At 52.2% G+C, this 14,878-nt stretch overlaps 1 protein-coding gene across 5 annotated transcripts in view; it reads right to left on the bottom strand.

Annotated features, from left to right (window-relative positions):
* Nucleotides 1-1,428: 1,428 nt before the first annotated feature.
* Nucleotides 1,429-14,878, bottom strand: part of MARK4 (microtubule affinity regulating kinase 4) — a 52,330-nt gene continuing 38,880 nt past the window's right edge. For 4 of the 5 annotated variants that reach the window (XM_003817533.6, XM_008970746.4, XM_055102950.2 and 1 more), the window contains 4 exons: nt 10,686-10,789; nt 7,167-7,445; nt 5,251-5,295; nt 1,429-2,739 (listed from right to left, as the gene is read on the bottom strand). In XM_003817533.6, the coding sequence (XP_003817581.1) occupies nt 2,403-2,739; nt 5,251-5,295; nt 7,167-7,445; nt 10,686-10,789 (765 nt within the window). In that variant the 3' untranslated portion in view covers nt 1,429-2,402. Of the gene's footprint in view, nt 2,740-5,250; nt 5,296-6,887; nt 6,968-7,166; nt 7,446-10,685; nt 10,790-14,878 lie in introns of all 5 variants that reach the window. The other variant, XM_003817534.6, reaches the window with a different exon arrangement.

The following is a 14,878-nucleotide window of genomic DNA, read 5'->3' as shown; positions in this document are numbered from 1 at the left end:
CTGCGCTCTCCCCATCTGTCCAGCCCCGACCTCTTTCCTGATCTTCTGACCTGTCAACTTCCCTCCCTTCCACCCTGCACATAGCACAAACCCGCCCATCTCTACCCTGCCTACAACCTTGCCATGGCTCCCCCAGTGCCCTTGGAAGAAAGCCCAGGCCCCTGTCCATAACCTTCAAGGCCCTACTGACGCCCCTAGCCCCATACCTCACAGCAATTCTACACTTACCAAGTCACATGCCATTTGTTGAGGACCTGTCCTCTCTCTTGCTCCCTGGCCCTTGTACGTGCCATTTGCTGTGCCTAAAACGCACTCCTATCCATGTCTAGCTGGCTCCTTCTCCTCCAGAAAGCCCTCCCTGGCTGAGGCAGGCATCACCTCTGGACTCCCCTATACCAGCCCTGCCCAGTCGCTGCCTGAGGACACATCTGCCTCCTCCATTGGACTGTGAGCTCTATGAGGGCAGTGTTGGGGCTGTCTTGATTACCACTGTGTCCCCAGCACAGAGGATGCTCTCAGGAATTGACCAAGCCTCTTCCCTGAAGTTCCCTGAACTTCCATGGCTCCCCAGTGCCATGGGGAGAAAGTCCAGCTTATTCATTTTGGCCCCAAAGGTGCTGTGTGAATAAGCTCCGCCCTTCTGTACTGCACAGACTTCAACCACTATAATCTGTCCCGCTCCCATGCCTTTTCTCCTGCTCATGACACTTGACCTTCCTTTGAGGAACCCCTACTAAGTGCAGCTCTGAGTCTGGCCACTCTAGAGTCACAGTGATTGGTTTAGAGAAAATCACATGGCCCATTTGGGCCAATGAGAGTCTGCCCTGGGACTTTTGCTGGGAAACTGACAATGAGGGTCTTTCTGCTGCAGAAAGCTGGAGGGATAGAAACTTCTAACTGCTGAAGTCATCTGTGCCATCAGGAAAGGAGCACTTACTTGATAAAAATTACTAGAACTCAACTTATACTGAAAAAATAGATGCAATGGCCTGATGCCTGGATCAAACCTACCTGAAGCCAGGTGCCCCTGGACTATTAAGTAACATAAACCAACAAATACCTTTTTGCTTAAGCAGCGTAGATGGATTATTCGTCCTAATACAGCATTTCTCTTGCTGATTCTCCATCCATGCCCAACACAGCAGCCACACTGAAATTACCCAGTTCTCTGAAGATATACCACATACTCCCACTTCTGGGCTTTTGCCCAGGGCAAACTCAATGCCTAACTAACTCCTACTCATCCTTCAACACCCCATTTCAGCATTAATTCCTCTAGAGCATCTTCCCCAATGACCCCACCCTGCCCACTTTCTCTTCTGGGCTCCCCAAGACAATGGTTTGTCCAGTGTCTGTGTCAGAATCCCTGTCTCCCACAGACAGAGCTTCATGTCTCTGTGTCCAGCACTGGGCCTGGCATGGAGTAGGCATGGGTCAATGATTGTTTATTGAATAAATTTACTACTGGAGTAAGAAGTGGCTTAGAGTCCAGTGTAACATGGTGGCTGGGAGTGTGAGTGGATGAATGGGGGGCCCGATATAGGAACTGGGGCCTCGGGGATGAGGCCGAGTTCCATCCTGCCTTCTTCCACGACCATCCTTACCTTCCCACCCCCACCGCTCCCATTCTGCAGATGAGAAAACCGAGGCTCCGAAAGGAAAAACCACTGCCTGGATTCCCACGCCTCTTCTTTAACTCATTTGCAGGTGAGGGCAGGGAAGGAAAATCCTAGGGTCAGCATTGGGGAGGGGGGGACTCTCCTAAATTTATTGGGCAACAGGCTGCAGGTGAGGGGGCTGACAGGAGGAGGGTCGGGGTGTAATAACTTAAAAACCGTAGGTGACAGCGGCAGCTCCTCAAGAGACCTTTGCAGAGGGGAGGGTGTGGGGTATTTACAAGGATTTGTACAAAGTGCCCCGCGCCAGCCTGGGGCAGGAAGGGGGGGTTTGAGCGTGAGGGGAGGGGAGGGGAAGGAATCTGCCTCTCTGACCCCCACTCCCAGTCCCCCAGATTCTCCAGTCTTTAGGCTCAGCAGCTCTCCCTGCCCCTGCCCAAGGCCTAATTTTGAGCTGTTGGGAGGAATGGAAGATTTCCTCAGTTTCTCTCCCTGCCCCTGCCCTGTCCCCAAAGTCTCCTCAGGTGCCCTCTTGGTAGGGCGAGGGAGGACAGGACTGGCTGGAGGCTCCAGGAAGGTGCCAGCTCCCCCCGCTGAGCCCCCTCATCCTTCTTCTGTGCTGAGCGGCCCCAGAGAACAGCAGAGGGGACAATCTTTGCCCCCAAATATAATTCAGGGAAACTGAGGTGATGATAAAGGGAGAATCCCCTCCCTGGCCCCTTCTCCTCCTGTAGAAGTGAAGGGGACAAGGGAGAGGAAGAGTAAGGGCCCTGGGACCGTGGTGGCTCAGAGCTCGAGGTCGTTGGAGATGCGGGTGACGAGGGTGCGGAAGGCCAGGGCGGTGCCCGCCACACGGCGGAAGAGAACTCCCCGCAAGCCTGGCCGGGGCAGCTGGCAGACCTCCACTTCGAAGTGGGACAGGGGCTCGGGCCCGCCCGCACCCCCGTGCAGGCAGGCCAGCAGGAACGGCTGTGGCTGGCGGCAGCGGCAGCGGGCGGCTGCTGTGGCCTGGCGCAGAGCTGCCATCAGGGCCTCAGGAGGGCGCGAGCTGGTCAGCTTCACACTCCAGGGGAATCGGAGCAGCCGGGGGGCGGTTTCCGTTTGATCCCAAGGTAGATGGCAACTGAGGCGAGAAGATGTCAGGGGTCAGAGATGGGAGCGAAGAGGAATGTGGTGGAGGGCTGAAGGGACAACTCTTCCCAATTCGGGACAGATTCCTAGCCATCCCCTCAAAAAACATCTTCCCCTGTTACCCCAGCGACAGTTTCAACTGGATACAGAGCTGCCCAGCTAGAGACCACACTTTCCAGCCTCCCTTGCAACCAGGTGTGACCTTGTCTGTAAATTCTGGGACATGAGCAGAAGTGAGGTGTGCCATCCACATTAGTTCCTTCAAAGAACCTGCATGTGCGAGGCTCTCCTGTCCCACATCTCCCAGGAGCTGGACTTAGCAGTGGCACAGGCCAGCCTCAACTGTGAAGATGACAAGGGCTCCAGGGAATCGGGATGCAAGAACCTGGGGACCTGAATGACCGCATAGATCACAGTGGCCTTACCAGCCTGGCTTGGCCACACGGTTTGAATGTTTGAATGAGAAATTTCTTTTTTCTTTTCTTTTCTTTTTTTTTTTTAAGACGGAGTTTTGCTCTTGTTACCCAGGCTGGAGTGCAATGGAACGATCTCGGCTCACCACAACCTCCACCTCCTGGGTTGAAGCGATTCTCCTGCCATAGCCTCCTGAGTAGTTGGGATACAGGCACGCGCCACCACGCCTGGCCCCAGCTAATTTTTGTATTTTTAGTAGAGACAGGGTTTCACCGTGTCAGCCAGGATGGTCTCGATCTCCTGACCTCGTGATCTGCCCGCCTCGGCCTCCCAAAGTGCTGGGATTACAGGTGTGAGCCACTGCGCCCGGCCTTTTTTTTTTTTTTTGAGACAGAGTTTCGCTCTTGTCGCCCAGGCTGGAGGGCAATGACACAATCTTGGCCCACTGCAACCTCTGCTTCCCGGGTTCAAGCAATTCTCCTGCCTCAGCTTCCCAAGTAGCTGGGAGAACAGGCACCACGGCCAGCTAATTTTTGTATTTTCAGTAGAGACGGAGTCTCACCATGTTGGGCAGGCAGGTCTTAAACTCCCGGCCTCAGGTGATCCACCTGCCTTGGCCTCCCAAAGTGCTGGGATTACAGGCGCGAGCCACAGTGCCCGGCCACTTCTTAGTTTTTTTGAGACAGGGTCTTGCAATGCAGTGGTGCAATCACAGCTCACTGCGGCCTCGACCTCCTGGGCTCAAGTGATCCTCCTGCCTTGGCCTCCTGAGTTGTTGGAATTACAGGCATAAGCCACTGTGCTCGGCCTCTGGGGGCTTTTTGATTGTCACATGTCTTAGGATGGGAGCACTGCTGGCACTGACTGGGTTGGGGATGGGGTAGGTCAGGGATGATAAACATTCTCCAATGTGCAAGAGGGCCCTGCACAACAAAGAAACGTCCCGCCTGAAGTACGAGAGTGCTGCTCTACATGAGCATCCCAGGGCTAGCCTCCCTTGTTCCGGTGGGGCCGCCCCTCAGCTTGGGTGAGCACGACTCAGCTCTGCCAATGAGAGCATTCTACTTCCCGGCCACTGTGCTTGGGTCAAGGGTGACCACATGACCAGGTCTGACCAACCAGAGTACTTCTCCTCTCTGGCTGCGGGCATTGGTTTAGGAATGAGCATGTGACCAAGTCCCAACCAATGAGAGTCAGCCCTGGCAGTTTGTTGCAGCTGCTGGGAAGGCTCCGGTTTCCACTTGGGTCTCTAAACCGGGAACTCAGACAAAACCAGGGCTTGGCAAACTCCAGTGCTGTCTACTTTTGTAAATAAAGTTTCACTGGAACACTGCCATACCCATTTGTTTTGTGTTGAATATGACTGCTTTTGCACTACAATGGCACAACTGAACAGGCGTGACACAGGGTGCCTGGCCCTCAAAGCCTAAAATCTTCATGATCTGGGTCCGTACAGATGTTTGCCTCCTGCTGGCCCTGAGCTGCCAGCAAACATTGTGCCATGACTGGATGAGAGGCAAAAGGAGGTGGGGGCATTGACCAGAAGAGGAGTTGAGTTGTGGATGGGATGAGGCTTTTTTTTTTTTTTTTTTTTTTTTTTCAGACGGAGTTTCACTCTTGCTACCCAGGCTGGAGTGCGATGGCACAATCCAGCTCACCGCAACCTCTGCCTCCCGGGTTCAAGCGATTCTCCTGCCTCAGCCTCCCGAGTAGTTGGGATTACAGGCATGCGCCACTACGCCCGGCTAATTTTTGTATTTTTAGTAACGACGGGGTTTCTCCATCTTAGGCTGGTCTCAAACTCCCGACCTCAGGTGATCTGCCTCCCTTGGACTCCCAAAGTGCTGGGATTACAGGCGTGGGCCATGGCACCCAGCCGGAGGCTGAAGTTTAAGATGGTCAAGGGAAGGTGCTTGGGGTGGGGTGGGAATGAGAGGAGCTGGCAGAGAAGGCTGGGGCCACAGGGCATTTCAGGAAGTTGGCCTTGCAGGATGAGACTGGGGCCCCATCTAATGCCCTGGGGTAAGTGTCGGGAGGTGCTGAGGCAGGAGAGGGGAAGTGGCAGTCAGGGGTAGGCCCAAGCACTCACCTTGTGACCTCAGGTCCCCCGATTCTCTCAGGTTCGTCTGCGACCCTAGGGAAGGGGAGGGGGACAGAGTGTCTAATCTGGACATAGGGAACCCACCTCCCGCAACCCACTGCCTCTGGGACTCCAAGCAGCCCCTGCCTCAACCCCAGTCCCTCCGGGCTGGTGAGGGCCTGGAGTCAGGATTTGATCTCCTTGTCCATCCCCATAACGGGGCTCATTCTGAAATGGTTAGTGCAGGTCACAGGAAAGATACTGAAGAATGTGGAAGATGAAAAGGAGGGGAGTGGGCAGAGACACACTCTTACATAGAGAAGTGGCCACAGAGAGAAAGAGAGAGACACACGCATGTGTGCACACACACACACTCCCTCGCTCACATATACATTCATGCTTTGCTCAAACAACACCTCCTTCGTGAGGCCTGCCCTTTTTTCTTTCTTTTTTTGAGACAGAGTCTCACTCTGTCATGCAGGAGTGGCGTGATCTCAGCTCGCTGCAGCCTCAACCTCCCAGGCTCAAGCAATCTTCCTGCCTTGGCCCCTGAAGTAGCTGGGACTACAGGCGCGTGCCACATCTGCTTTTTGTTTTTTGTTTTGTTTTGTAGAGATGGGGCTTTGCCACATTGCCCAGACTGGTCTCAAACTCCTGGACTCAAGTCATCTGTCCAAAGTGCTGGGATTACTGGCCTGAGCCACCTCATCCAGAGGCCTGCCCATTTAATGCTGCACCCCATCCCTTCCCCACACCCCTTATTCCCCTCCCTGTTCAATTTTTTTTTTTTTTTTTTTTTTTTTTAGAGACAGGGTCTCCCTCTGTTGCCAAGACTGATGATCATAGCTCACAGCAGCCTTGACCTCCTGCGTTCAAGTGATCCTCCTGCCTCGGCCTCCCAAGTACATGGGAATACAGGTGCAGTCACCACGCCCGGCCAATTTATTTACTTTTTTGTAGAGATAAGATCTTGCTACGTTGTCCAGGCTGGTCTTGAACTTCTGGGCTCAAGTGATCCCCTCGCCTCAGCCTCCCAAAGTGCTGTGATTACAAGCATAAGCCACCAAATTTGGCTCCTACTCTATTTTTCTTCTTAGTTACTTCGCACTACCTAGCAGTCTATATAGTAAGTATATTTTACTTATTTCCTTGTTTTTTGTCTAGATCCCTTAGTAGAATGTTGGGTCTGCCAGGGCAGGAGTTTTGTACATTTTGCTCACCCTCTACTACAGGGCCTAGGACAGTGCCAGGCACACAGTAGGGGCTCAATGAATAATAGCAATTAATAACTAATACACATGTAAAGCACTTTCCAAGGCAATGTTCTACGCTCAGTCCATACATCACTTCATTTAGTCCTCACAATAACCCTAGGAGACAGGTATTGTTATTACTATACCCATTTTACAGAAGAGGAAAACGAGGCCCAGAGACCTTGAGTGACTTGCTGAGGGTCACTTGGCAGAGCTGCCATTTGAACCCCCGAGTCTGGCTCCATAGGCTGTGCTTCTGTGAGTAAATGAACAACCAGACCCCACGCACAGACCCTCACATCCACAGAGCCCCCTCCCAATGCCCGCACACACAGGTCAGACATGCAGGCAGGGAGGCAGAGCCAGCGAGAACAGGGCATGGACGGGACTTACTGATCTTGGATCCCTGGGGCAGAGAGGCGCCCGAAACACAGCGGTTAGAGTTCTGCCGTTTAGAGGGATCGAGGGTAACCCTGCAGTGTGAGGAGGGAGGTGAGGGGTGACAGGGGAGGAGGAAAGGAGGAGGAGGAGGAGGAGGAGGAGGAGGAAAGGAGGAGGAGGAGGAGGAGGAAGAGGAAATGTTGGGGTACAGGAGACAGAGCAGAGTAGAAGACAGGTTAGGTCCCATCAGCCCCCCGCCCCGCCCTGCCCCTGCCATCCCGCGGAGCTCACCTTCGGGTCAGTTTGGAGGTCAGCTTGGTGAAGAGGTTGGTGGTGGGGCGGGGCCGCCCGGCGGGCAGGGGTGCGGCCTCATGGGCCAGTGTGGGAGAGGCAGGGGGCCCATTCTGCACACCCCCACCACCCCCACCCCCTGCCCGCCGGTCCCGGACCTGGCCACCATGGAAGGTGCTGCGGATGGTGGAACCGCGTGCCAGGCGGCTCCGCTCCCCTGATGGGGGTGCCAGGCTGTGACTGGAGGGGGAGGCAGGGGGCACCCGTGGGGTGCCTGAGCTGTGGGCAGAGACAGACAAGTCAGGGTGGGGGACTGAGGCAGGCCAGGGCCCCAGTCCCTTTGATTCTTCACATTCCTGTCCTGAGACCAGGGGCTGCAACCAGCCTGGAACTCAGAGACAGGGCTGCAACGTACAGTTGTGCAGGCTGTGCACTATACAATCCTAGCATTATTTTACTGACTCTCTCCTCTCCTATTACCCCTCCTTCAAACTGTCCCTTCTTCAAACTCTACCCGCTCCAAATCATCTCCTACCACAACTCTCCTCTCTCTAAACGCAGCAACTGAATAGATGCACAGACATTTTTGGGTGACTTCCTTGCTATTTGCCGAAACCTCAGGAACCAAATCAACTTGGCAAACACTTTGCTATCTGAACTCTCATCATCTAAAATCAGGAAAGGGATAGATGTAAAGGTCAAGGATACCTGTATTCACTATGGTAATCTGGGCAGTGGGGGTTCCACTGTCCCAGGACCCTCCTCCAGCCCCTCAGACCCTCCTAGTCAACAACAGGGGCCAGACCTCCATCTCCTGAGTTCAATTCTCCTGCCTCACCCTCCTGAGTAGCTGGGATTACAAGCGTGTGCCACCATGCCTGGCTAATTTTTTTTTTTTTTTTTTTTTTTTGAGACAGTCTCTCACTCTGTCACCTAGGCTGAAGGGCCATGGGGCAATCTTGGCTACTGCAACCTCTGCCTCCTGGGTTCAAGTGATTCTCCTGCCGCAGCCTCCTGAGTAGCTGGGACTATAGGCATGCAGCACCACGCCTGGGTAGTTTATGTATTTTCAGGAGAGATGGGGTTTCACCATGTTGGCCAGGCTGGTCTCAAACTCCTCACCTCAGGTGATCCACTGGCCTTGGCCTCCCAAAGTGCTGGGATTCCAGGTGTGAGCCACTGCATCCAGCCCAGACCTCCAATTTCTATCCTCCCAGGGACTCCAGGCCCAGCCTGGATCTCAGAGAAGAATCCTGATTGTGGCAGAGGCTGTTACTTCTCCCTTAGAATCCATCCTCCCTGTTTCACTCTTGGTAACCAAACCCCTAAGAGTATGAGCACTGCACATGGCCACCCAGCCAGAGACTACATTTCCCAGACTCTCTTGCAGCTAGGGATGGTCATGTGACCATGCTGCGTCCAATGGGATATAAACAGAAGTGCTCTGTACCATCTCTGGGTGACACCTTTACAAAGAGTTGTTGCTTATCCCCTACTCTTTCCCCACTTCTTGCTGATTGGGAAATGATGGCTGCTGGTGCAGCGGCCTCAGTCCCAGAGCTGGAAACTCATGTTGGGGCTGGAAGAACTTACCTGGGTCCTTGGAGGACCCTCTGGACTAAACCTCCTTTTTATTTAAATTACTCTACCCTGGGATCTCTTTGTTTTTATTACAGCAGCTAGCTGAGTCTATACTTTTTATTTTTTGTTTTTAAATTTTTTTTTAATTTTTGATTTTTTTTGTCTCAGTCTGTAATTTAACTGTTCCACTGTCTCTTGAGCAGAACTGGAAGGCCATGTATTACAGTGATTACAAATAAGATTCTGGAGTCAAGTCTGGAATCTGCTTCTTGACTTACCAGCTGTGTGGCCTTGGACAAGTTACTTAACCTCTCTGTGCCTTATGTCCTCAGCTGTAAAATGGAGATATTAGGATCTACCTCACAGAGTTGTTAGGGGCACTGAGCCAGGCAACAGACATAGAACCCTGGCATGTAGCTGCTGCTTCATGAATATTCACTATTGTTATTTGATAACCACCAAAAAAAAGCACTCTCAGTCACTGAATGAAGGCCTCCTAAGCATCAGACCCAGTGCCAGGTACAGGACACACCTGATCTCTACTGCATCTCTATAATGGGGCCTGGAAGTGGACAGCATCAGCCCTTTTTTTTTTTTTTTTTTTTTTTTTTGAGACGGATTCTCGCTGTGTGGCCCAGGCTGGAGTACAGTGGCGCAATCCCAGCTCACTGCAACCTCTGCCTCCCAGGTTCAAGCGATTCTCCTGCCTCATTCAGCCTTCTGAGTAGCTGGGATTACATGCACATGACACCGTTCCTGGCTAATTTTTGTATTTTTAGTAGAGACAGGGTTTCACCATGTTGGCCAGGCTGGTCTCGAACTCCTGACCTCAGGTGATCTGCCCACCTCGGCCTCACAAAGTGCTGGGATTACAGGTGTGAGCCACCATGCCCAGCCAGCATCAAGCCCATTTTACCGAGGAGGAAACAGAGGCACAGAGATTTACCCGGTCATTCTGCTAGCAGTGTGAGCACAGAGGTAAGATTCGAACTCAGAACTGAGTATTCACAGAATCGTGACTTTTTTTTTTTGAGATGGAGTCTCGCTCTGTTGCCCAGGCTGGAGTGCAGTGGCGTGATCTCGGCTCACTGCAAACTCCGCCTTCCGGGTTCACGCCATTGTCCTGCCTCTGCCTCCAGAGTAGCTGGGACTACAGGTGCCCGCCACTGCACCCCGCTAATTTTTTTTTTGTTGTTGGTATTTTTAGTAGAGATGGGGTGTCACCATGTTAGCCAGGATGGTCTCGATCTCCTGACTTCTTGATCCACCCGCCTCAGCCTCCCAAAGTGCTGGTATTACAGGCATGAGCCACCGAGCCTGGACAGATTTGTGACTGTTAACTACCCCATTCCTCTGCCCACACCCAGTGGGAACACCTGCACCCACTAATCAGGTGCATCCCAGAGTGTGCCCTGGTGTTGGCCATCAACCTGCCCTACAGCCCTGGTGGGCGGCAGTGTCCTCATCCTGGAGCTGGCCCCATTCTAGCTGGCCTTGACCTGTGATGTGAACCAATCCCTTCCCTCTCTCTGCTCCAGCCAGTCTGAACTGGTTTCTCTCCCTTGCCAGCTGGAAGAGACCTCACAGACTCAAGCCAACAAGCTGGAAAACCAGCCAACCAGATGATGCTGAAGCTGTGACATTCTGGGGCTTCTCTCGAGTTCTAAAAATGGATCATTCAAAAAATCAATTCAGGTTCCCAAGGTTTGTAGGCGGAGAACAGGGCCAACTGCTTTCCTGGTGCTTAAGACTAATTAATTAAGTGGGGAGGATTTTCAGGGGGGTACATGGGTCGATTCTGCCAAGGGCAGGGCAGATACACTCACTCTCTGGTCCCCATGGCACCAGCCTCCAATGCCTATCATCTCAGATCAAGGGAGGTCCTGTTCATCTACCCCCTACTTCCCACCCCTCACCCTGTTGCTGCCCCCTCTGTACCTGTTTTCTTTCCCATTTGGCAACAGTGACGGGCGCTCAGCCCCCGGGCGTTCTGTGCAAACGTAGGTGTTTCTGCGGGTCATCATGCTGGGAGGGAGGTTGTTCTGCAGGAGACACGGCCAGGAAGGGAGTGAGGGGGTGAAGACATGCCCCTGAGCTTCTCCCTCTTCCCTTCTCTGCCCTCCCCATCGATGAATAAGTCAGGGGCTTGTGTGGGAACCCAGGGTGAGTAGGAGATGGTGAAAGGTCCCAAAGATGTGAAAGGTTCATGAGTAATCCCAGCCACCGAGGCTGAGTCAAGGGAGACCCCTGGAGACCAGAGAAGAGGGGGGCACTGAGGGAAAACGAGGCAGGGAAGGTTTCCAGGGGGCATCCTTGTCCACCACTCTTCTCCCAGCAATGCCCACCTTCTTGAGGTCCAGCCCAGCCACACCAAACGTTTGCTAATGTACTTACTCATGCCACATTCTGTCACTGTGCCTAGCCTGTGCACTGGCTGTCTCACCTGTTAGAACATTACTCCTACCTTTTCCCCTGACTCACTCCTACATATCTTTCAGGTGTCAGTTCATAATCTACCACCACCCCCGGCCCCAGGCTGAGTCACGTGCCTCCTCCATTGGGCTCCCACAGGCCCCTGGGCTCCCCACTGCAGCTTCAATCACTGTGCTGTCAATGTCTGTTCTCATATATGTCCCCATCCCATACTGGGCTGTGAGCTCTGGGAACACAGGGAATATCAGGATTATGCTGCCTCATAAACATGTTAGGAAGAGAGCCCTCTTTTTCTATTCTCTGGAAGTTTGTCTAAGGTTAGTGTTATTTCTTCTTTAAGTGTTTGGAAGAATTCCACTGGTGGGAGTCATCCAAGCCAGAAATTTTCTTTATAGGGAAGGTTTTCAGTTACGAATTCAATTTCTTTAACAAGAATATAAGACTGTTCAGGTTTTCTATTTCTTCTTGTGTCAGTTTTGATACAGTGTGTTTTTAAAGTAATGTGTCCATTTCATCTAAGCTGTTAAATTTATTGGCATAAAGTAGTTCCTAATATCATCTTACTATCTTTTAATGTTAGAACAAAGTTCCCCTTTTCATTGTGGATACTGGTGATTCATGTTTGCTGTCTTTTTTCCTTAATTGATTTTTACCAGGGGTCCATTCGATTTTATTTATTTATTTATTTATTTGGACAGAGTTTCACTCTTTTTGCCCAGGCTGGAGTGCAATGGCATGATCTCAGCTCACTGCAACCTCCACCTCCCAGGTTCAAGTGAACCTGCCTTAGTCTCCCGAGTAGCTGGGATTACAGGTGTGGACCACCACATCCAGCTAATTTTTTGTATTTTTGGTAGAGATGGGGTTTCACCATGCTGGCCAGGCTGGTCTCAAACTCCTGACCTCAAGTGATCCACCCACCTCAGCCTCCCAAAGTGCTGGGATTACAGGCATGAGCCACCACACCCAGACTGATTTTATTAATCTTTTCAAAAAACCAACTTTAGGTTTTGTTGCTTTATTGTACCTCTTCCTTCTCCTTCACTGATTTATTCTCTTTAATGCCTCCTCCCTTCTACTTTTTTTGAGATGGGGTCTTGTTCTGATGCCTAGGCTGGAGTGCAGTGGTGTGATCATAGCTCACTGCAGCCTCGACCTCCTGGCCTCAAGTGGATCCTTTCACCTCAGCCTCCCAAGTAGCTAGAACCTCAGGCATGTGCCACAACACTTAGCTAATTTTTATTTTTGGCAGAGACAGGGTCTATGTTGTCCAGGCTGGTCTTGAACTCCTGGGCTCAAGCAATCCTCCTGCCTCAGCCTCCCGAACTGCTGGGATTACAGGCATGAGCCACCACTTCTGGTCCCTTCTACTTTCTTTGAGGTTTATTTGCTTTTCCTTTTTTACCTTCTTAAGGTGTGGGTTTCGTTTAGCAATAACAATAGCTCTCATTCACTGAGTGCTTACTGTGCCGGTATGTGAAATACTTCACGTATGAGATCTTACAAGATCCTCACAATGACCCAGGTTCTTTAATGAGCCCATTTCACATAGTGAGATATTGAAGATCAGAGAGGTGAAGTTACTTGCCCAAGGTCACACGGCTCATTAATGTAATTCAAACTCTACGTGGCTTCAGAGTCCCGGCCACTTTCTCAAACTGCCTCCACCCTTTTTCTCTTTTTTAAGAGATAGGATCTCACCATGTTGCCCAGGCTGGTCTTGAACTCCTGGCCTCAAGCAATCCTCCCACCTCAGCCTCCCAAGTAGCTGGGACTACATGTGTGTGCCACCATGTCCAGCTCTGCCTCCACTCTCCTGTTCCTATGTTGAGGATATTTTCGTACTTTGCTGTTCTTGGGAACTCAGATGCAGAAAAGCCAAGTCCTACATTTCCCAGAATCCTTTGCAGCTCAGGTTCTGCATATAAGTTGGGTTCTGCCAATCTTTGCATTCATGAAGATTTGGAAGGTGGAAATGGGGCAGCAGCTGCTCTCCTGCCTGCTTTGACTTCAGCTCACACAGGCAAGGCTATGAGATGAAGGTCTTTGCTTCAGCAGGGCCCCAGTGCCTATTGTCCAGCCCTCTGGGCATCAAGAAGCTCTTCTGATGGAGGATGAAGTTTTTGAGTCTTGGGTTACAGCCATGACAATGTGGTTGTTTTTTGTTTTTGTTTTTTTTTTTTTTGAGACAGAGTCCCACCCTGTCACCCAGGCTGGAGTGCAGTAGGGCAATCTCAGCTCACTGCAACCTCTGCCTCCTAGGTTCACGCCATTCTCCTGCCTTAGCCTCCCGAGTAGCTGGGACTACAGGCGCCCGCCACCACACCCAGCTAATTTTTTGTATTTTTAGTAGAGACGGGGTTTCACCGTGTTAGCCAGGATGGTCTCGATCTCCTGACCTCGTGATCCGCCCGCCTCAGCCTCCCAAAGTGCTGGGATTACAGGCGTAAGCCACCGCGCCTGGCCCTAATTTTTGTATTTTTAGTACAGACGGGATTTTGCCATGTTGGCCAGGTTGGTCTTGAACTCCTGACCTCAAGTGATTCACCGCCTCGGCCTCCCAAACTGTTGGGCTTACAGGCATGAGCCACCATGCCCAGCCTAACAATGCACTCTTGAATTCACCAGTGCTGGGGCAGCCTCAGAAGGAGCAGCTCCCTTGGTGGGTCAGTTCTGTGGTGTGGTTGTGACTGTTGTTCCTACAAATCCCCCCCATTGTCCGCTCCTCCAGTCCTTCCTACAATTTTCTTTTCTTTTTTCTTTAACCACCTCATCCTCTCCTTCTTTGGCCCTGCCGCTCCCATCCATTCTCTGGGTTGTGGATCATTCTCTGACACATGGGCCTCAGAGGCTGCCATGTGAAGCTCCAGGTCTCGGGGCTGGGGAAGAGCCAAGGGGCGTGAATTTGTACTTATCCGGAATACTCAGGACACACAGGCATCCCGGCCTCCCTCCTGTGCCACCTGCCTGAAGTTGAGCTGATGCCTTCAAGATCTGTTTCCCCAAGGAAACCTTCTGGTGTAAGGTAGCCAGTGAGCTGTCCTCAGGTGCACCCTCTCCTGGCCCATCCCCACGGGGTTCCCTCACAACATTCCACTCCCCTCCCTGTACTGACCCTGGGCTCTGCACAGCCCTGGAGTCCAGGGCCCTGAACCTGGGCTAGCAGTCCTCACAGGTGGTGGCAGGGTCACAGCTGGCCAAACCAAACACAGCCGGTCATTGCCAGTTGCTGCTGGCTACTGCTGGTCATGCCCAGACACTGCTGGTCAAAGCCTGTCACAGCCAGTTAAGGCTGGTCATGGCCAGTCACCAACAGTCATGGACAGTTAAAGCTGGTCATAAGTGGTAATAGCCAGACACCACTGGTCACAGCCAGATACCGTTGGCCAAGGGTAGTCACAGCCAGTCAAGGCTGGTCAAAGCCGGTCACAGTCAGTTGCTGCTGGTTAATACTGGCCATGGCTGGACACTGCCAGTAAGCTGGCTGCCACTGGTAACATGTGGACACTTGTGGTCAAAGCTTCAGTGAGGCCCTGTCAAGCATTGCCAGTGAAGGCCAGTCACAATCAGTCAAAGCCGGTCAAGGCTGGTGAATGCTGGTAACAGCCAGACACCACCAGCCACCACAGCTGGGTGCCTCCTGATGGTCAGGACCTCTGGAGAAACACCCCTACCTCGCAAACAGCCATGCAGTGAGA

The sequence above is a fragment of the Pan paniscus genome, chromosome 20 (assembly GCF_029289425.2).
Source record: "Pan paniscus chromosome 20, NHGRI_mPanPan1-v2.0_pri, whole genome shotgun sequence".
Lineage (NCBI taxonomy): Eukaryota > Metazoa > Chordata > Mammalia > Primates > Hominidae > Pan > Pan paniscus.
This window is presented reverse-complemented; position numbering and strand designations above follow the sequence as displayed.